Raw genomic sequence first — 21,715 nt, forward strand, 5'->3', positions numbered from 1 at the left:
TGCGTGAAAAGGAAAGTTGTCATTGATATTCTCGATAGTAGCCACGGAATATATGTCATGGTACGTGTATAAGGGTCTTTTATTTAGTGTTTTTAATATGCCTCCTTAGATGGCGCTGTTTTAAAACAATATCATATCCTATGAATCTAAATTTTATTTCGCTTTTTATCGTACCGAAAGACAAATACAAATAAAAAATGTAACATTTAGTAACCTCAAAGAATTAGATGGTTACTTTCTTATTATAAATAGATAAATAAATATTATTGGACAACTCACACACGGTCATTTGATTCCAAACTAAGCAGAGCTTGTACTATGGTAACCAAATAACTGATAAACATACTTATATACTTGTAAATACATACTTATGTAGATACATTAACATCCAGGCTCAGAACAAATACTCGTGCTCATCACACAAAGATTTGTCCCGGGTGGGATTCGAACCCACCACACGCGGCGCTACGGTTGTTGCGGCGAGGTGAAATTACAAATATATCATTTATTCACAAAGTATTAACTTTTACAGAAACGAAGTACTTGTTTCTTTTAATTTTATTACATTTAGGCCTTTATGGTTAAATGTATTTCGTAGTTTACGTTTGACATGTTATATGTTAGAATAAAACAAAAGAACATGTAATCACAATTTAATTTTGTTGTCATGAAAAACTAACATCAACAGTTCAACAGTGAGTATAAAGACGCGTCGAAAGATCATAAGACAATGTTTTTATTCAACTTATTGTATAAAGTAGCCGGACCTTAGAATAATAGTATAACAATAAAATAACAAGTAAAAAAGTATATTAGCTTATTACAGCTAAATTAATTAGAATTCTATTTATTTACTAAACTTTTTCGCTGTCAACCAGGCTCAGAACAGATACTCGTGCTCATCACACAAATATTTGTCTTGAAAATAAAGGAATCAAGTATTTATAAGTTTTGGAAGATAAAATTGACTTACAAGTGGCGCCACCTAGTGACCTTATAGTCTACAAGTGCTTGAAGTTCTACAAACTACTACAGAATTTTATTTACGTTATACAATGGACGAAATCGTACTTATAATAGTATAATTTAATTTTCATTTTCATAATTTGACAACTATGGTAATAATTATGGCTTGCTACACACATATTAGGTTCGGCAATAATCGGTATAGCCGGTAAAACCGAATATGTGTAGATGAACCCGATCGGCACAAGCCGAACAAGTGAGTCGAGTCGGTTTTGTTGTTCGATGAATATTGCCGAACCGAATATGTATGCAAGCCAAAATGCGGGACATTTTAAAGTACGTAGTTTAAAATAAATAAGAGGAAGGGATAAGGATATTTATTAATAAATTAATATTAAAATTAAACCTAAATAATGTATTAAACTAATACACTGTTATACATATATACGGATGGAATGACAGATACTTTCCCAAGTGATGTGTGTATAAATAATGATCACGTTGTTATAACGGTGAAGGAAAACATCGTGAGCAATGACATGTCTGACAGTTGTTTAACACAGCTCTTGAAAGTCTCACTTGATCAGCGTGGTGGACTCAAGGCCTAATACCCCTTATTCTGGGAGGAGACTTTTGCCCAGCAGTGGGACATTAAGGGTTTTGGTTCATTACTACAAGCGTTTTACTGCGGGTTAAGCAACCCTCGCCGCGGTCATTCTATAGATGGGTGACCGCATAGTTGTATTAGAACTGGGCGTCTCCATACTTCGGAGGGCTCGTAAAAAGTCAGGTTGATGTCAATTAAGATAACAGTCGTTAAGCCACGACAAAGGTCTTTCGACTTGAACAACTTTGACACTAGGTTGACCACTAACCATACGACAAACAAACATTAATTCATCTATGGAATGACCGCGCCAAGGGTTGCTTAACCCACATATCGTTTACCGACCGGTGAGCGCAACTGGCTATGGGCGCCTCAATGAATGAATTTTACCATTAATTAATTCAATGAATGAATAGTAAAAAAGTATCTATCATCAACATCCGATAATTATACAGTGTTTATATATTACAATGAAATTATCACAGTTAATGTATATGTGCCTTCTCCGGGAAGAGTTCGTGGAGTATGGTGTAGGCGTCATGCCAGGGAACCACTTTGGCTTTGATCTGAGGAGACGAGGATGACAGGGTCTTTTTGATCAGCTCGTCCATCGGGTAGCCGCTGCGGGGAAACACTGTCGCCTGGGGAGAAGAGATAATGCATATAAATATCTAAATACTAGCTGACCCGCACAAGTTCGCTTGCGTCACATAAGAGAGAATGGGTCATAATTTTCCCCGCTTTTGTAATATTTTTTACTGGTACTCTGCTCCTATTGGCCGTAGCGTGATGATATATAGCCTTCCTCAATAAATGGTCTATTTAACACAAAAAAAAAAACAATTCGAACTAGGAGTTTCTGAGATTAGCGCGTTCAAACAAACAAACAAATTCTTCAGCTTTATAATATTAGCATAGAATATTAATCAAAGGTGACTGACTGACATAGTGATCTATCAACGCACAGCACAAACCACTGGACGGATCGAGCTGACATTTGACATGCAGGTAGATGTTATGACGTAGACATCTGCTAAGAAAGGATTTTGATCAATACTACCCCCAAAGGAATAAAATAGGGGATGAAAATTTGTATAAATTCATCCAGTTTTGTATAAACAATAAAGATATACACGTATATGATACGGGCTTTTACCTAACCAATACTTATCTACTAGTGCTAAAATCTTTTACTAATACTCACATTAGCCGGCAGATTGGTAGCGGGACAGTAATCATTCCTCCCATCACCGCTGTACACGATCCTCTGATACTGATGCTGCTGGCACCACCTCAGCAGCGCTATGGACTTGCACAGGTTGGTTGGACAGCGCGCGCACGCCGTCTGCCGCATGCAGGGCTCTATGTACAGCCGGCCAGACGAGAAGAACGCTTTGTTGGTTATCACTGATGTTATACAGTCCTGTGGAGTAAATAACTAGCATTGGACAACTCATAAATGGTCGTTAAATTACAAACTAAGCAGAGCTTGTACTGTAAATAACTGATAAACATACTTATATACTTGTAAATACATACTTATATAGATACATTAACAAGCTCAGAACAGATACTCGTGCTCATCACACAAATATTAGTCCCGGGTGGGATTCCATTCGAGCAAGGTTGCATCACGATGTTTTCCTTCACCGTTGGAACCACTGATAATATTTCTAATACACACATAACTTGGGAAAGTCATTGGTGTGTAGCTTCGGGTTCGAACCGTCAACTACCTGCGTGGGAGGTTACCGTACTCCTCCGAAACAGCTTGACCGATTCTCATGAAATTTTGTGACCATATTGAGTAGGCCTGAGAATCGGCCAACATAAATTTTTCATACCCCTAAACTGACACTTTTTTTTTTAATTTATATGGCAAGATGTTTGCCGGTTCAGCTAGTATAAGTAAATGACAATAAACAATAAAATTACCGTCTCACGTGACAATTATCACACTTACCGGGTGTGACGTCACAGCGGAAGTGACACGCTGAAACAGTGGTCTAATTATATTAGACAGTAGCTCGTGCGGGCAACGTGATACAACCTGATTGAATACTAATTGAAAGAAAACGATTGGAGAACACGTGACATCTCGTAGTCTCTCCTAACCGATATTAAGAACTGGCTGACCCGCGCAACTTCGCTTGCGTCACATAATAGAGAATGGGTCATATTGTTCGGCAACGGCGGCTCTCGGCCAGAACACGGCTGACCCACAGACCGACATGAATTAAATACAGTATACATACATAAATACATACTTTTACAAACATACAAACAACGGACACAAAGAACAACCAGTCTTGAAACAACTATTTGGCGATCGTATAAAAATAGTTCCGTGTGGGAATCGAACCCGACCTCCTGACGCAATGGTAGCGGAGTGGTGACCTTAACGGAGTGGTAACCACTACGCCACGGAGGCAGTCTCACTTAATATTATAAATGCGAAAAGAACTCTATCTGTCTGTCTGTTACTCAATCACGCCTAAACTACTGAACCAATTTGCATGAAATTTGGTATGGAGATATTTTGATACCCGAGAAAGGACATAGGCTACTTTTTACCCCGGGAAAATGACGCATTCCCATGAGAAAATTCACTGGCGAGGTCGCGGGTAAAAGCTAGTAATATTATAAGTTCGAAAGTAACTCTGTCTGTCTGTTACTCAATCATGCCTAAACAACTGAACCAATTTGCATGAAAACAGTAAACAAATGGTAAAAGCTAGTAAATGTAAGAATGCTATGCTTTCTATGTATGCTAGTATGTTTTGTAAGTTGTCCTTAATAAATAAATAAATATATTCTTACCGAGAGCCCATGCACCTTCAGCCAATGTTGTACAAAGACAGTGTTGGCGTCAGTGAGCACCAGCACGTCCCAGCCTTCAGTCGCCAGCGTGGTGATGAGCTGCTCGATGCCGGGCGTGGGCCGCATGGCGCCGATGCACGAGAGAATGTCGTCCTGGCTCAGTCCCGCCGTGAATGCGTGCTCGAAGACCTGCCAGAAGAATGTTGGTTAAGGAAATACTTTTGTGTTTAACGATTTTAAGTGATACAACCTGATTGAATACTAATTGAAAGAAAACGATTGAAGAACACGTCTCTCCTAACCGATATTAAGAACTAGCTGACCCGCGCAACTTCGCTTGCGTCACATAAAAGAGAATGGGTCATCATTTTTCCCGTTTTTGTAACATTTTTTACCAGTACTCTGCTCCTATTGATCGTACCGTGATGATTATATAGCCTATAGCCTTCCTCGATAAATGGGCTATCTAACACTGAAAGAATTTTTCAAATCGGACCAGAAGTTCCTCTTCAGCTTTATAATATTAGTATAGAATAACTCTCACGATTGAAAGTTTGTGAGAATGTTGTATGGATGTTTGTTACTCTTTGGCAAACACTACTGAACCGATTACGATGTTTGGTATATAGATAGCTGAAAACCCAGAATAACACATATGCTACTTTTTATCCCGGAGTTCCCGAGGGATCGGGATTTACACGGGAAGGAAAAGAAAAATGATTGATATTAACTATTTTTAAGTTTCCTTAACCAAAGGTTAAAAATAGAAACCTATTAATGACATTTCGCTGTCTATCTGTCGGTCACCAGGCTGTATCTCATGAGCCGTTATAGTTAGGCCTAACCCTCCCTCATTACGGGAGGAGACCCTTGCCCAGCAGTGGGAGGGAACCGACGGGCTATTTTTGCGTTTTTTTTTTTAAATATTTGGAGTGATTCCAGAGAAAGGTTTATGTGTAAAAATGCATTGTTTTTTGTAAATTTTGCGGGCTGTTAGCATTTTACCTAAAGAAAGAGTTTTTACCTAATAACTAAAACATTAGAAAACCCTTAAACATTTCAATACTTCGCCTTACATTATTTAAGTAGGTACCATTCATACTCGCACGAACATACTTCATGTACAGAAACTCACGCAATGACTCAATTAATTATAGCGAGTATTTCGTAGAAGCCACACAAAATAATATGATTGCTAAACATTTCTTTGGTTTCAACTTTTGTATTGATTAATTAAGTGAAATATTCGTATTTCTGATGGAATAGGTATATATTAGCGTATCCTTTCTTCCAACTATGTTGTAGTCAGCTTCCAGTCTCACCGGATGCAGCTGAATACCAGTATTGTACATGCAGCGACTGTCTATCGGACCTCCACAACACAGTTACCTGGGTTATAACACGATACTAAGTAACACTGCTTGTCAGACTTTCAAGCTTCTGACTACTGTTAACGACTGTCAAAGATCTACGAATTTGACAGCCGGGATCCACAATTTAACGTGCCTTCCGCAGTAAGTCGCCACGCTACTACCATTGCGTCGACAGGTCGTTGGTTCGATTCCCACACGGAACTATTTATTATATGTGCGATCCACGAATAATTGTTTCGAGTCTGTACTTTGTGTCCGTTGTTTGTATGTTTGTAAAAGTCCCGACACAAGAGCAAGTCTTATTACGAGATTAGTCTTAAAAAAAACTATATATAAGAAACTTCGCATATAAAATACGAAAATGAACTTCCTGACATTTATTAACGAAAATAAAACATAAAAATATCTTTACGCAATTTATTTAATCGGGAAGACGTCATCGCCGGCACCACAGATAATATATGACACGAGTGGCGCACGTGGCACAGGAGGTATGCCAAACAGCCCACACGAAAGTAAGAGTTACTTCCTAGCCAACACTAATAATGACTTTGATGTGCATTTATAAATAAATTGAGTTTTATAAGAAAAAGCCTTGAACTTGTGAAAAATATTTAGAATCCGTGCCATATCTCTTGAAAGATGGAAACTGTAGTATGACAATTACGGTGTTCAATTTATGGCTGTTAGACAGAACTTTGCCTTTTGGGCTGAATGCAGGGCATTTTTTAACTTATGCTGGCACTGTCCATGTTTTTGTCCTGGCCGATTTTGGCTACATCGGTGCAGGGCTTGGTTTATAGTGTCCAAGTGTGTACACAATACACAGGTACCTACACTCTCTATTCCTTCACTCTCATAACCCGCTGGGACGGATAACCGACACGATCAGTGAGAGGTCAGGCGTAGGAACGACGGCTTTACGTGCTCCCCGAGGCACGGAGGTCTACGACCTCAACTTCCTAACTCCGGGCAGTTTCTTAGAAATTCTTAACAGCATATCTCAGGAAAGACTTTTTGGCAGGATTTGAACCCGAGATCTCTCGTACGGCAGTAGCACACACTACCGACCGCGCCATAGAGGCAGTTACATACAATATTATCAAATATCCAAATTGCCCGTGACATAAACTTGTAACATTATATCCGCATCCCAAGGCCGCCATTTTGAATCAATGCCAAACTGTCAGGCAGACAGCACTAAACTAGCGAAAAGCCCGCGAATTTATACATAGAAACATATTCACCTTGCCCTTGGGTAATAATGCAGGTATTTTAGTATTCGCGTGGGTTGTCAAGATAAAATATTAGTTTAGTAGCAGCTGCCCGCGACTTCTTTCGCGTGGACTTTAGTTACCCCGTTTTCACAACATTTTTCACATCTATACTATAATATTATAAAGCTGAAGAGTTTGTTTGTTTGTTTGTTTGTTTGTTTGTTTGTTTGTTTGTTTGAACGCGCTAATCTCAGGAACTACTTGTCCGATTTGAAAAATTCTTTCAGTGTTAGATAGTCCATTTATCGAGGAAGGTTATAGGCTATATATCATCACGCTACTACCAATAGGAGCAGAGTACCAGTGAAAAATGTTACAAAAACGGGGAAAATTTTGACCCATTCTCTCTTATGTGACGCAAGCGAAGTTGCGCGAGTCAGCTAGTCTTTTATATAAAAGTTTTTCCCCGTTCTTACTTTCTTCGGAGCGGATTTTTAAAAAAATCCTCTCTTAGTGTACCTCTACACTTTCTAAGGAATGTTCATAGCAAATGTCAAGTTTGTACGCTCAGTAGTTTCGACTGTGCGTTGTCCATCAGTCAGTCAGTAACTCTTAATACAATACATAATAATATGTATATTATTATAACTCAAATGTGACTGACTGACATACCCCCGATTTCTGAGATACATAAAAATTTAGCGGTAGTTTATCTATTCATTAGCGTTAAAGCTCATACAAAAAAGCTATTGAATAGATAAACTATCGCTAAATGTACTCAGAAACCGGGGGATAGTGATCTACCAACGCACAGCACAAACCACTGGACGGATTGAGCTGAAATTTGACATGCAGGTACATGTTATGACGTAGACATCCGCTAAGAAAGGATTTTGATCAATTTACTACTACTACCCACTAGGGGATTAAATAGAGTATGAAAGATGGTATGAAAATTCTGTCTTAGGTCACAAATCACGCGGACGAAGTTGCGGGCTAAAGCTTGTACCTTTAAAATACATATCTTTATATAAAGGTAGATGTATAATTCTTGGTATTCTAGGATTGCGTGTTCACTGAAAATCGAGGTTTGTTTCCCCAACTTAGATAGATTGTAACTAGGTAATTTAGATTGGTCCGGGAAATTGTGAAAGGTTAACATAATTATATAAGCCAAAATAACTACATAGTATAAAGTCGCTTCCCGGGTCTGTCTCTATGTCTGTATGTTTGCGTATCTTTAAAACTACGCAACGGATTTTGATGCTGTTTTTTTAATAGATACAGTGATGACAAAAGGTTGTAAAGGTTTATTATAATATAACAGTTTAAATGTTCTACATCGGTAATTTATAACCTGTATTAACACACACCCCAGGAAATCTTTTCACGCGGACAAAATAGCGGGCAGAAACTAGTTGTACAATATGGTTTTAAGACGTCATATGAGTAATATATACTGATAACTAAAACATAACCGTATAGATTACACTACTTTATTATATCTATGAAATTATCAAGCTTTGTATATAAATAAAAACAGCAAATTCATCATAAGTTGTCTTTCTTCCAACTATGTTGTCAGCTTCCAGTCTCACCGGATGCAGCTGAATACCAGTATTGTACATGCAGCGACTGTCTATCGGACCTCCACAACACAGTTACCTGGGTTATAGTATCGGTTCCGAGTACATTAATTATTCATTCATATCGTATGGTTAGTGGTCCAACCTAGTGTCAAAGTTGTTCAAGCCGCCCGCGCGCCCGAAGGCCTTTGTCGTGGCTTACCAACTGTTGTCTTAATTGACAACAACCGGGACCCACTTTTTACGTGCCCTCCGAAGCACGGAGACGCCCAGTTCAAATACCAATAGGCGGTCACCCATCTATGGAATGACCGCGCCAAGGTTTGCTTAACCCACAGATCGTTTACCGACCGTTATGTAAGTATGTGTTGTCAGGTGCCAGTTACAGAACAAGCTCTGCTTAGTTTGTAATCAGATGACCGTGTGTGAGTTGTACGTGTTAATTATGGAGAAACATCTATTGTTAAGACAAATCAATGGTGCCCCAGAGATTTAAGCTGTAATAGACATTAACACAATACATTCTATCCTAAGGAAAGACGTAAGCGCCCAACACGCAATCTACGTTACATAAATTTTATTTATTTTTGTTTCATTATTCAAAAGAAATCTTTATTGTTGACTGGTACTTAATAATACCTTTGATTTTTCTATAAAAACTAGAAAAAATAGGCAGTTTTAGCCCATGACTGTAAAATAGTTGGGTACGAAACTCTTGCGCGAACGAGAGAGGGATTTAGCATTGAGTGAATACGCTGACGAAGTTAAAGAAAGCATTCCTTTAAAAACTGTTTTGCTGTCAAAATATCTTTCTTTTTTATACAGATATGCCTTTATTTTATATCCTGTAATATCCTACTAATATTATAAATGCGAAAGTTTGTGAGTGTGTATGGATGTTTGTTACTCTTCACGCAAATACTATTGAATCGATTACGATGAAATTAGGTATGTACTATGTAGGTAGCTAAAGACCCAGAATAACACATACCTAGGCTACTTTTTATCCCGGAGTTCCCGAGGGATCGGGATTTACACGGGAAGGGTTTCCACGCGGACGAAGTCGCGGGCGGCCTCTAGTAATAAATATTTAAGTTTTTATAATAACTATTAGTAATATCAAAATCACATTATTTTAGTTACTTACGCACAATAATCTGGCTTTGTTAAAGTTTAAGCAATTTATAAAACACTTTATGCTATTGTTTTTCCAATCTAAAATAAAATAGATTTTGAATTACTATTTATTTTTTATCTTATCGCAACTAAATCTCTTATTAATAGCTGATAATATATAAGATTATTGTCCCACTGCTGGGCAAGGATCTCCCGGAATAAGGGAAAGATCAAGCCTAAAGACCCACTAAAATACTGATATTCAGCTGCATCCGGTGAGACTGGAAGCCGACTCCAACATAGTTGCAAGGCTAGACTGCTGATGCTAGAAATCGCGTCACACAAGTCTTCTTCAAATAAATGACAGAATATTTGCCAACAATCTATACTAATATTATAAAGCTGAAGAGTTTGTTTGTTTGTTTGAGCGCGCTAATCTCAGGAACTACTGGTCCGATATGAAAAAATATTTCAGTGTTGGATAGCCCATTTATCGAGGAAGGCTCTAGGCTATATATCATCACGCTACGACCAATAGGAGCAGAGTACCAGTAAAAACATGTTACAAAAACGGGGAAAATCATGACCCATTCTCTCTTATGTGACGCAAGCGAAGTTGCGCGGGTCAGCTAGTGACAGAATATTTGCCAACAATGTGACATAAGAAGACATGTCAGTAATCTGTGTGCATTCTCACGTGTTTGCTGCATTAGTGGCAATTACGTTAATATGTAACTTGCCAGCAACACGTCAATGTATCGACGGCAAATATGGCGCAAAGTTGCTATGGCACCATCACGCTACACGCTAGTATCACAGCTGAAGACCCAGAATAACACATAGGCTTTTTATCCCAGAGTTCCCGATCGGGATTTACACGGGAAGGGTTTCCACGCGAACGAAGTTGTGGGCGGCCTCTAGTTCATAATAATACGGCTTTTTCTCACAGGTGTAGGCAGAAATCAAAGCTTAGTACGATCCTTACAAACTTTCTTCGCCTTATTCATATATATCCATGTTGTCATATAGGACCGCCGGTTACGAGTAGCAGCTGACCTTAGGTTACTTGCAAGATCGCGTTAATCTTCAAATAATTCATAACTAAAACTGTCTGCTTGTCTGACGCACTTTATCGACTAAACTATCGAACTGATTTAGATGAAATTAGCGATCACTTCCTCCGCGGGCTCTGCGTAGAGTTTCCGGAGTAAAAAGTATCCTATGTGTTAATCTAGGTTATAAAGTCAGTAGGTACCTATAACAAATTTCGTTATACCTATCCACTTCCTAGTTTTTTCGTGAAAACGTTATACAAACATACATACATAGGTAGGTACTTCAATACATCCTAACAATCTTTCGAGTTTAAATTAGATAGGTTGAATCCTGAAGAATGACAAAGGTTATAAAAAAAATCTTAAATACATAAGACTTCTATTATAATATTTTATTATAACTTACTGTAATATGGCGAATTATATTGTTTTCTTAACTTTTCTAACGTTTCGCCGACGACTTCGCCGAGAAAACATCAAAAGCCTCCAAACATTCAAACAAAACTTAACAAGTACCTAGGCTAGATACTATCTCACTTTTATCTTTTATAGATTTCTGGGAAATTACTGGTATTCTAAACGCGGAAATAAGGAAAAGCACTAACTACTGCAAACGCAAACCAACTCAAGCGGAAGTCAAGGCCAAATAAAAAAAAAACATTGATTTGGAAAACAATTTTAAGAAAACACACAAACACCTCCCTCACCACGTAAAAATCGTGAAAACTTTAAATTTAAAAAAAAAGCACGGCAATTTTTACTAAGCACAGGCAACTCATGTTATAATGCCAAATAACCAACTTACATCGCTCATGTACGGCGTCCAGTCTTTGTTTGTAGCTTCCCATTCCGGTGGAGGCTTGTTTTCTTTTAATTTATTTATTATCGTCGCGTCTGAGTCGTCCAGCACCACAGTGCGATCGAAATCAAATACCGCTAAACACGTCCGCGCCATTTTTTAAAGGTACACACGCACAGCACTGTGGTCTGACACACACTGAAGTCTGAAAGTTCTAAGCTATGCCCTGAACATGGTACATGACGTCAGCATCGACCAGAAACGGCAGTTTTGCGGATGATGCAATCATTTTTATATTTTGTGGTAAAAAGCCGTGAACGTGTAAATTTTGACAGCTAACAGCTGAGTGAGCTAAGCTGAAGTGTCAAATCACGTTATCGATTTGACGTGACTAACATTGAATGCAACCTTGAATCGTTTTGAAACCTTAATTTATTTAAAGCTTTGTTTCTATATTTTACTAAACGTATGCAATATGAATTCCTTGAGTTAACATTACATAATTTTCGTTTATAATTGCAAAATGTTTATTCACCATGAGCATTCTTAACTTAATTTACTTAACGAAATATATTTCTGAACTAAGGTCATCTGTCAGATTGGTAGATCTATTCTTAAAAAAAATCGCTTGACACTTGACAGATTAAGGTTCCAGCCTAACCTCTTTATACGCGAATTTATTTTTGAAATTGTTATAATAAATTATATAACAGTAATTGCAATGGCTTCGTTAAAAGTGTACTCAGTGGGCAGACTCACGAAATACATCACCGAATCGTCTTTCAGGACTTTGCGAGGGAGTGTGTACAGGTAAGGTTGCGCAACAAACTTTTAGGTTATATTCGGAAGAATTTTTTGTTTTTTAACAGTAAATATGATGTTTTTATACATAAATACGTTATAGACATCATCAAAACTTTACTAAAAGTAATACAAATAACGTTTTATTACTCTATGATGTGTTATTATAAGCTGATGTAATATTAGTTCAATTAGTTTTCTCGACTTTCTATTTGCATTTGGTGTATGACAATAAGAAGAAAGTTAAGTATATTTATCCTAAAATCCATTCTCTCAAACATTTTACGTAAATTACAGACATTACTACCGCAAAAGGTAGAAAAACGTACACTTCACATTAAGCTTGCATGAAAAAGTTCATAACTCGTAAATGGACAGATAAACTAAGTAAAAGAATGAATATTCTACGCATTCAGCCGATATTTAACCGATTTATAATAGTACTTAGTTAAAATGACTAGATAAGATTAGATTATGCCTGAGATTCCATAGCTAATGTCAAAAGTAGTGAGAAATGTTTTCTTGTAACTCAGCAGAATATGTTCCCATGGGGATAAACAGAATAAAACATCACCTGCTACTGTCACTATAAACTTGTGTCACATTTTTTTTTGTTTTCAAACCTACTTGCAATAATAATTGCTATAGTGCTACCTTAACAGATTTACAAATCTATTCTACTATTATAAAACTGAAGAGTTTGTTTGTTTCTGTGAACACGCTAATGTCAGGAACGTCAGGTCTGATTTGAAAAAATATTTCAGTGTTAGATAGCCTACCTATCGAGGAAGATTATAGGCTATATACCATCATCGCTACAACCTATAGGAATGTAACAAAAACGGGGGTCAAAAATTATGACCCATTCTCTCTTGTGTGACGCAAGTGACGTTGCGCAGATCAGCTAGTATCTGATACAAAGTACAACCAGACCTGAAACAACTATTTATGGATCACACAAATAATTATTTCAATTAACCCACAACCTGACTTAATGGTAGTGGTGAAATGAACACCTTAACTGTACCATTGAGGCCGTCTAGATTAAACACCTTCACAATAATCTCTGCATCACCCTAAGGTAGACTGGCAGAAAACGCCCCTGGCATTAAGTCCGCCTTTATACAGCTTTGTGTAATAAGTTTTATATAAATTATTGTATTAACATTGTAAATACAATTTGCAGCAGCACATCCCGTACCTACAGCACAGAGGAGAAGGCAGCCGAGCCCAAGGACGAGAGCAAGCTGCCGGCCACCGTCGAGGAGTGCCACAAACAGCTGGAGAGTCTCACCAATGAGCTTAATACGGTTAAACAACAGGCTAAGGACTTTGAAGTGAGTAATACATTTTACTATGTAATAGTTGGCCTTCAGTGGGACAGTAATGGGTAAAAAAAAAACCATTTCATGATTTAGAGTAGTGATAGCTGAGTGGTATAAGTTGGTACCTCCCATGCAAGTGGTTGCAGGTTCGAACTCGAAACAATACACCAATGACATTTCCAAGTGATGTGTGTATTAGAAAAAATGATCACTTGTTCCTATGGTGAAGTAAAATTTGTGATGAAACCTTGCGTGCCTGAGTGTTGTTAAGATCGGTTCTCAAACGATGCAAAGTCCTGGCTGACTTGGCCAGTGTGGTGCATTCAAAGCCTAACCCCTCTCTTATTGCGGGAGGAGACCCTTGCCCAGCAGTGGGTCATAAATAGGTTAAATTGAACAAATTAAAGCCAGTAATCAATTAATACCGGTCATGGATAATGATTGTATTGTATTGCAGGACAAATACAAGCGCGCACTGGCTGACGGTGAGAATGTTCGTAGACGTATGATGAAACAGGTTGAAGATGCCAAGTCTTTCGCCATTCAGAGCTTCTGCAAAGATCTACTTGATGTGAGTAACAAACTTATATTATTTAAACAGTTACCATAACAATGTTAATTGGAATTAGTGAACTCACCCCCGATTTCTCATCAATCACTATCACATTTTAGTAAATTTACATAAAACCTAATAAATTATGCATGCAGTTAAATTTTCCTTGTGTATTATTATAATATTTATTTATGAAAAACTGCTTGAAGTAGATGCCGAGTTATATGTCTTCACTAACTCCTTCCCCACAGCAGTGTCACACAGTCCCGCTCTCATCTAAATCACAGATTCCTATACCATTAACTCATATACCTATTACTGCCTAAATTTCCCAGTGTCTGGTTGTCTAAGATCCCTATTACAGCATTTTGTGTAACAGAAAAAGTGTTGCAAACCTCATTAAATGTGGCATAGGGAGAAGAAATACTAAAAAGCATTCCAACATCGTAGGTGTGTTTCATGCACCTACTCCTCCGGTTATAACATGCGTGTTCTATGTACATACTAGCTGACCCGCACAACTTTGCTTGCGTCCAATAATGGGTGAAAATTTTCCCCGTTTTTGTAACATTAATTACTTGTACTCTGCTTCTTTTGGTCGTAGCTTGATGATATATAGCCTATGTCCTTTCTCGGGTATCAAAATATCTCCATATTAAATTTCATGCAAATTGGTTTAGTAGTTAGGCCTGATTGAGTAGCAGACAGACAGACAGACAGACAGACAGAGTTACTTTCGCATTTATAATATTAGTATGTATGTATGTGCACTATGCAGGTGGCGGACACGCTGGCGGCGGCGGCGGAGAGCGTGCCGGAGCGCGAGGTGGCGGAGGGCGGCGGCGGCGAGGCGCTGCGCTCGCTGCACGACGGCGTGCGGCTCACGCGGGCACAGCTCGCGCAGGTACTTACTACTACTGTTGTAACAAGTCATCATTATTGATGATAGACATCACCTCAAACACTCATCATCAATTACATCTAGACTGTATTATTAATGTAGTTAAACTAATTACGAGTTTTTCAGTTAAACACTATTTGCAATTTTGTTTCTGTGTTTCGATATTAAGATTATGAGATGTCTGTGTGCAACCACCACTATAGCAAAGTTTGAATAGGTTATAAACCTGCGATTTGCAAAAGATATGTACATTATTTTATATATTTTCTGGGGAAAAGTAAATAATTTGATATATTGACCAAAAGACCGACATAAAGACTAATTATTATGCTATAAAATTGTGTGTAAATTCTCTGTACAGGTGTTCAGTAGACACGGTCTGGTGGCAGTGTCTCCGCTCAGAGAGAAGTTCGATCCCAATTTACATGAAGCACTATTCCAACAGGTATGTGTATTGTGTATCTCATATCATAATGTATAATCGCAAAAATCTCTAAAACAAGTTGACTGGGTTCACGAAAAATTATTAGACTTTTACGCATCAATAATGGTTAATCGTAAATGCTATGTAATTTTGCTGCTGGGCAAAGATCATATAGTGTCAAAGTTGTTCAAGCCGCCCGAAAGGCCATTGACGTGGCTTAACGACCATTATCTTAATAGACAACAACCGGGACCGATTTTTTACGTGCCCTTCGAAGCACGGACACATAGCTTAAATACCACTATTTGGTCACCCATCTATGGAATGACCGCGTTTAGGTCTGCTTAACCCACAAGGAGAACGAAGGGTTGATTTATATTTTGTTTGTATTTGCAGGAGGTAGAAGGAGCTCAGGCGGGCACGGTGGTGGCAGTCAGCAAGGTGGGCTACAAGCTGCACGAGCGCTGCGTGCGGCCCGCGCTCGTGGGCGTGGCCAAGTGATGCGCGGTGTGACCCCCCTGACCTACCAGCTGTTAGTCTATAAGGTTATACATCTTGTTCAAAAGGGTTTGTAATACGGACTAGAGATAAATATATAGGGGCCGCCCGCGACTTCGTCGTGAAAACCCTTCCCGTGAAAATCCCGATCTCTCGGGAACTCTGGGAAGAAATGCCTATGTGTTATTCTGGGTCTTCAGCTACTTATATACCAAACTTCATTGTAATCGGTTGTGTAGTATTTGCGTGAAAGAGTAACAAACATCCATACATACTCACAAACTTTCGCATTTATAATATTAGTAGGATTTGTAGGCAGAGACCAAAGAAAGCCACTTGGTACGATCCTTACTTCCCTTGCTTCATTCACATACATACATGTTGTCATACAGGACCGCCGGTTACACGTTTGGACAACTCTCACACGGTCATCTGATTACAAACTAAGCAGAACTTGTACTGTAACTAGATAACACATACTTATATACTTGTAAATACATACGTATGTAGATAAAATTCGATGTAGCCGAAACTATTTTATATCTAAAGTATCTAAAATAGTTTATTTTGTCAACCTAGTGTCAAAGTAGTTGAAGTGTTTGTCTGAACTCATGTTATGTTAACAAGTTAGACTTGTAACGTGCTCGAAGCACGGAGACGCTCAGCTCAAATATCACTGCACGTACATCTATGTAATGTACGCGTTAACATACTGAGCGTTTACCACACGGTGAGCGGAACTTAACACACAATATCTATTATTAATATTATTTAAAATATAATATAGTCCTTATTAAAAACCCTTGCTTAACTACTAAAGTGAGCTGGCAGACTGTTACAGTCGGCGCGCTAACTTTACGCAAGATGTTTATAACCTGCTCGCGTATTAACCTTTTCACCGCCAGAGTAATATTGAAAATCGGTGTTCCCCACGCCAAGCAATAAATTCCTTCGTTTATACCTACAAAATAATAGTCACGGGAAAAGTGTATATCGATAAAACTTCGATTAATTTTACGTGTTCTTATATTATGAGTAAAAATTGCATAAAAGTACCACAAAATTTTATTGAATTTCTCCCATGTGTCAACTTTACACTACTCAGTACTCATTACCCAAAAATAACAATGATATACACGAACAATTTGCATAAAAAAAGTACTTAATTCAAATATTTTATTCAAAAAGTCACAGCACTAATCCCAGTTGTGACGACACCTTTTGACGTTAAGAAACGCCACTGGCGTGGTCAGCGCTGCGATTTCAAATTTTGCCGCCTTATATTAGAGATGTACCAGTGTGACCCGCTCCTGCTTAGCACGGGTATTTAATAACAATATTTCTCCACTATTTCTTGAATGTAATATTATACATAAAACATTCCTTTTTAATCATTCTATCTATTAAAAAAACGCATCAATATCTGTTGCGTAGTTTTAAAGATTTAAGCATACAAATATACTATGTAGTGATAACATATTTCTAATATTGAATAACGACAAAAGTAGTAACTATACCTAAAAGGTACAATAAACATAGATAGTACGTATTGGCATGATAACTGTGTTTTTTTGTTAGTCCTACAACATTAATAATACCTTTATTGTTTGTTTAATGTATTCAAACAATAACTTACCTCTAAATCGTCACTCCTTAAAGATTCTGCTTCAGAATATGTAACATCATCTTCTACACCTTCTAACACTCTCAACAGCTCTTCTGTCGTCATTTGACTTGAAGACATTTTTGTGGCGCAGATGGTGTACGAAAAATTTATTATACACAAGAATTTATGTACCTATTATTAATAACGTATTGCAACAACACTACGAGTGTCCAGCAGCGCGGGTGACGTCAGAGCGCGCCGTCTGATTCCGTCAGTGGCGTACGAAGCACTGTAAGGGATTCCGCTAATAGAGATGCGCGAGAGTTGCCACAAAATGATCGATTTGCACTTATTTAGTCATGAGTTTATCACTAGATATGGTAGTTTTATTACATATTTAGGTTTGTATTGAATCTAATTTAAAACATATCAGACAAAAAATTTTTTTTTCAGAAAGCAGTGAAGTATTTCAATTTGTTTTCGAAATATTGCATAAAGTGTTTAGATTGTAGTCCTTTTCCTTGCACATCACTAGTTGACGCGTCTTCACGTCTGTGGCGTGGATTTGCGGGCTAAATTTATACATTTTGCATGATGATTTACTTTGTTTTTTTTTCAGGTACAACTGTCTAATTATTATATGTCTTTGTGTAATAATGTAATAAATATGTTTAGGTAATAATAACAGGAGAAAGAAAACACTTGAAACATATTGTTGTATGTTTATTTTGAACTATAAAAAAGTGATATTTTTGACGTGCTATCACGTCGATGGCGTCGTGAGCGATTTTCAATTTTACGTCTCTTAACGTCCGTGGCGGTGAAAAGGTTAACTGCATATATTATGATAAACTTGCACAAATTCAAATATAATGTCACTTTCAATCAATTTTGAAACTGTATATTGTAAGTGACAAAACACTGTATAACTTATCAGAGCTTACACCATGATTATTAGTAAGATAGCTGAAATATTAATATTTCAATGACTTAGGGGTAGATTTTATGAAAAAATAAGTTATTTATCTTTACCCCCTCCAACTATCTCTATGCAAAATTTCATCAAAATCGTTACAGCTGTTTAGTCTTAAATGTTAAACAGATACTTTCGCATTAATTATAATATTAGTTATAGATGAAATGAACTATCGATTTGCGCAAATTTATCTAAATATGTGTAGTTAATTTAGTTATAATAATAAAGTCTGTAAATTAAAATATTTTTCTTAGAAAAAGCTGTTTTTATCACAAAAGCATTTATCGGCGGACAGTCAGCCCGCTGACTGTGCACAGTCGGCGGGCTAACTATACGCTAAGTATGAATTATACCTAATAATAAAGAATGGTTGTAATTTCTTTCTTTCTCTTATGTACTTAGAATTTTAAATATATCAAAATGTCGAAATATTTTTCCAAAAATTAGATAAACAAGATTTGGTTGAAATCTTAAGATATTTCGTTTAAATTTGAAAGAAAATTGCTATTTCATTTTTGAAAAGTTAAAAGTGTATTTTCGACAACAATAAAAGCATTAATTAAACTCCTATTTTAAAAGAAATTAAGATTGTCACCTGTACATGAAATTTACTAATACACAGCTTTAAAATTTTAATATGGATTAAAAGAAACTGTAGAAATTTAATGTAATAATTACAATATATAACTGACTACGATATTAGTATAGTATCTATATATGTTTATATAATGATCACGTTGTTATAACGATGAAGGAAAACATCGTGAGCAATGACATGTCTGACAGTTGTTGAAAGTGGTTTATCTATTCAATAGAGTCAGTCATATAAAAAAACGCTATTGAAAAGATAAACTTCCGCTAAATATACCTCGGAAACCAGTCCACCACGCTGATCAAGTGAGACTTTCAAGAGCTGTGTTAAACAATTGTCAGACATGTCTTCACATATTCACATCGACACAGTCAGGTCGCCAGTATTTATCAAACAACAAAACCGACTCGAAGCAATTACTGCACTTGTTCAGCTTGTGCCAATTGATATAGTCAGTTATTCTATGTAATTATTATAAATATATTTAGCCAAAGATGTGTATGTACATATTTGAGCTCAAATTAAATGAATCTTGAAAGATCAATGTTATTTTTAAATACAAATAAGTAACTTTGCCCTGCTTGTAACCAAGGCCTAACCCCTCCCTCATTACGGGAGGAGACCCTTGCCCAGCAGTGGGACAGTCATGGGTTAATTTTTTATTTAATTTACTAAATAATAATTGATCTTTTTAAAACATTGTGCACTGTGTCCTTTCGTTCCGTCACATGCACTCTTTAGCCCCCTTTACACACACTGTATCGCGCATGAAACAACAATCGCGCGTATAAGGGGAAAGCCAAGCCCCTTTGCCGCGCTCACCTCCCCGCGCCCGCGATCGACATCGCTCTCTCAGAGCACAAGCGTTATACTGTACGATACTAACCCCCGGTTTCTGAGTACATTTAGCGGTAGTTTATCTATTCAATAGCGTTTTTTTTTGTAAGAGTTTTGACGCTATTGAATAGATAAACTACCGCTAAATGTACCTCAGAAACCGGGGGTATGTAGTGCGATACTGTGTGTGTGGAAAGGTGACTATTGAGACAAAAAAACTTTATAATGGCTCGTACTTCAATGCATAATGTTGTAAGATTCGTTAGTACTTGTTATAATTTTATATAATTTTGGTGTAGGACGTGTTAGTTGCATTTAAAAGGGTGTTTTTTCAAGATATTTTGATTTTATTACCCTCAACCTAGTTATGTAGTACGACTTATGTGTTTAGATACTTTTTGTTGATATATACGCTAGTTTTACCCGACTTAAAAAAGAGGTTTTTAATACCACTTGAATTATTTATGAAATTTCTTTAGTGTCTGTCTACTCCTACAGTAAAAGATGTGATTTTAATTTATAATATCACGCCTTTTGTACCCGATGGTGTAGGCAGAGGTGTATGAAATACACCACGGTTCGCCATTAACAATGTTAGTCCCATGTAATAGGAGGCGAGCTAGCCATATACCGGACACGTTACCTGACTCCGGACTATTATTGAGAAATATTTTAATATAAATTTCGGATTTGGTGACTTGTTACAATGAAATCAACTAGGCAAAAGTATATAATTGACAATACATAATTTTGTTATTATTATTTATGCATTATAAGTAAACATTCTTCAAAATGACATATTATTTAAATACACAAAATATTAGGGTAGGCAGAAACCAAAGAACGCCACTTGGTACGATCCTTGCAAACTTGCATCATCATCAAATATCTATTTTATTATTTAAATTAAGTTATCTGATGGTTAAAAATTCGGCTGTTAATATTATGTTGTTAAGCGTTATGTATAAACAAAAAGTATATAAACGTATTATGTACGTAGATTCCATTGTCAAGTATAATTGATTGTATGAGTGAGTAGATATAATACATTGGTTATTGTTATATACAGACTTTTATTTATATACCTTTACATAGTGATACCAGTTGACAACAGCCACGCGGATCTATCTCTGAGGTTAAGCAACACTTGCCAAGGTTGTTCTGTGGATGGGTGACCATCTTATACGTACCGAGTTTCTCCGTGTTTCAGAAGGCACGTTATATTGTGGGTCCCGGCTGTCATTTTCAAAGATCTTTGAGAGATAACAGTAGTCAGAAGCTTGTAAGTGTGACGCACAGTGTTACTTAGTATCGTGTTATAACCCAGGTAACTGTGTTGTGGAGGTCCGATAGACAGTCGCTGCATGTACAATACTGGTATTCAGCTGCATCCGGTGAGACTGGAAGCTGACTACAACATAGTTGGAAGAAAGACTAGACTGATATATACCTAATAACACCGAGCGTCAACACACCAATGAGTGTTCATGTGTTTGAACAACTGAACTAAACTAGACAATTCTTTTAAACATGTTTGTGAAATTAAAATCAAATCATTTATTAATTTAGGTCAGATATTGACACTTATGACCACTATAACTGTCGGGACAAGGTTTAGATGGGATCGATGGGATCAAAATTCCCACGGGAACGGAATCAACGG

General features: G+C 37.2%; 2 protein-coding genes across 2 annotated transcripts; one reads left to right on the plus strand and one right to left on the minus strand.

The window, feature by feature from the left end:
* Positions 1 to 638: 638 nt before the first annotated feature.
* LOC142985216 (pyridoxal phosphate phosphatase PHOSPHO2-like) lies at positions 639 to 11,886 on the minus strand. Its single transcript, XM_076133254.1, has 4 exons — positions 11,546 to 11,886; positions 4,394 to 4,582; positions 2,778 to 2,996; positions 639 to 2,214 (listed from the first exon to the last, which is right to left on the minus strand). Exons 1-4 carry the CDS (start codon positions 11,693 to 11,695, stop codon positions 2,059 to 2,061), a joined length of 714 nt encoding a protein of 237 aa, XP_075989369.1. The 5' UTR covers positions 11,696 to 11,886; the 3' UTR covers positions 639 to 2,058.
* A 266-nt stretch (positions 11,887 to 12,152) lies between these two features.
* On the plus strand, positions 12,153 to 21,118 carry Roe1 (grpE protein homolog, mitochondrial Roe1). The gene is made up of 6 exons (XM_076133037.1): positions 12,153 to 12,349; positions 13,527 to 13,677; positions 14,123 to 14,236; positions 14,997 to 15,122; positions 15,481 to 15,564; positions 15,940 to 21,118. Exons 1-6 carry the CDS (start codon positions 12,261 to 12,263, stop codon positions 16,042 to 16,044), a joined length of 669 nt encoding a protein of 222 aa, XP_075989152.1. The 5' UTR covers positions 12,153 to 12,260; the 3' UTR covers positions 16,045 to 21,118.
* Positions 21,119 to 21,715: the final 597 nt, after the last annotated feature.

The sequence above is a fragment of the Anticarsia gemmatalis genome, chromosome 29 (assembly GCF_050436995.1).
Source record: "Anticarsia gemmatalis isolate Benzon Research Colony breed Stoneville strain chromosome 29, ilAntGemm2 primary, whole genome shotgun sequence".
In the NCBI taxonomy this organism is placed as follows: Eukaryota; Metazoa; Arthropoda; class Insecta; order Lepidoptera; family Erebidae; genus Anticarsia; species Anticarsia gemmatalis.

What these genes read in the sequence shown, in the direction of transcription:
- Roe1 (XM_076133037.1), top strand. Translation starts at nt 12,261, where the DNA reads ATGGCTTCGTTAAAAGTGTACTCAGTGGGCAGACTCACGAAATACATC. An exon ending in AACAGGCTAAGGACTTTGAA is followed by an intron (nt 13,678 to 14,122) that starts GTGAGTAATACA and finishes ATTGTATTGCAG; the next exon opens with GACAAATACAAGCGCGCACT. An exon ending in CGCGGGCACAGCTCGCGCAG is followed by an intron (nt 15,123 to 15,480) that starts GTACTTACTACT and finishes TTCTCTGTACAG; the next exon opens with GTGTTCAGTAGACACGGTCT.
- LOC142985216 (XM_076133254.1), bottom strand. Translation starts at nt 11,695, where the DNA reads ATGGCGCGGACGTGTTTAGCGGTATTTGATTTCGATCGCACTGTGGTG. An exon ending in GGACGCCGTACATGAGCGAT is followed by an intron (nt 4,583 to 11,545) that starts GTAAGTTGGTTA and finishes TTCTTCTGGCAG; the next exon opens with GTCTTCGAGCACGCATTCAC. An exon ending in TGAAGGTGCATGGGCTCTCG is followed by an intron (nt 2,997 to 4,393) that starts GTAAGAATATAT and finishes TTTACTCCACAG; the next exon opens with GACTGTATAACATCAGTGAT.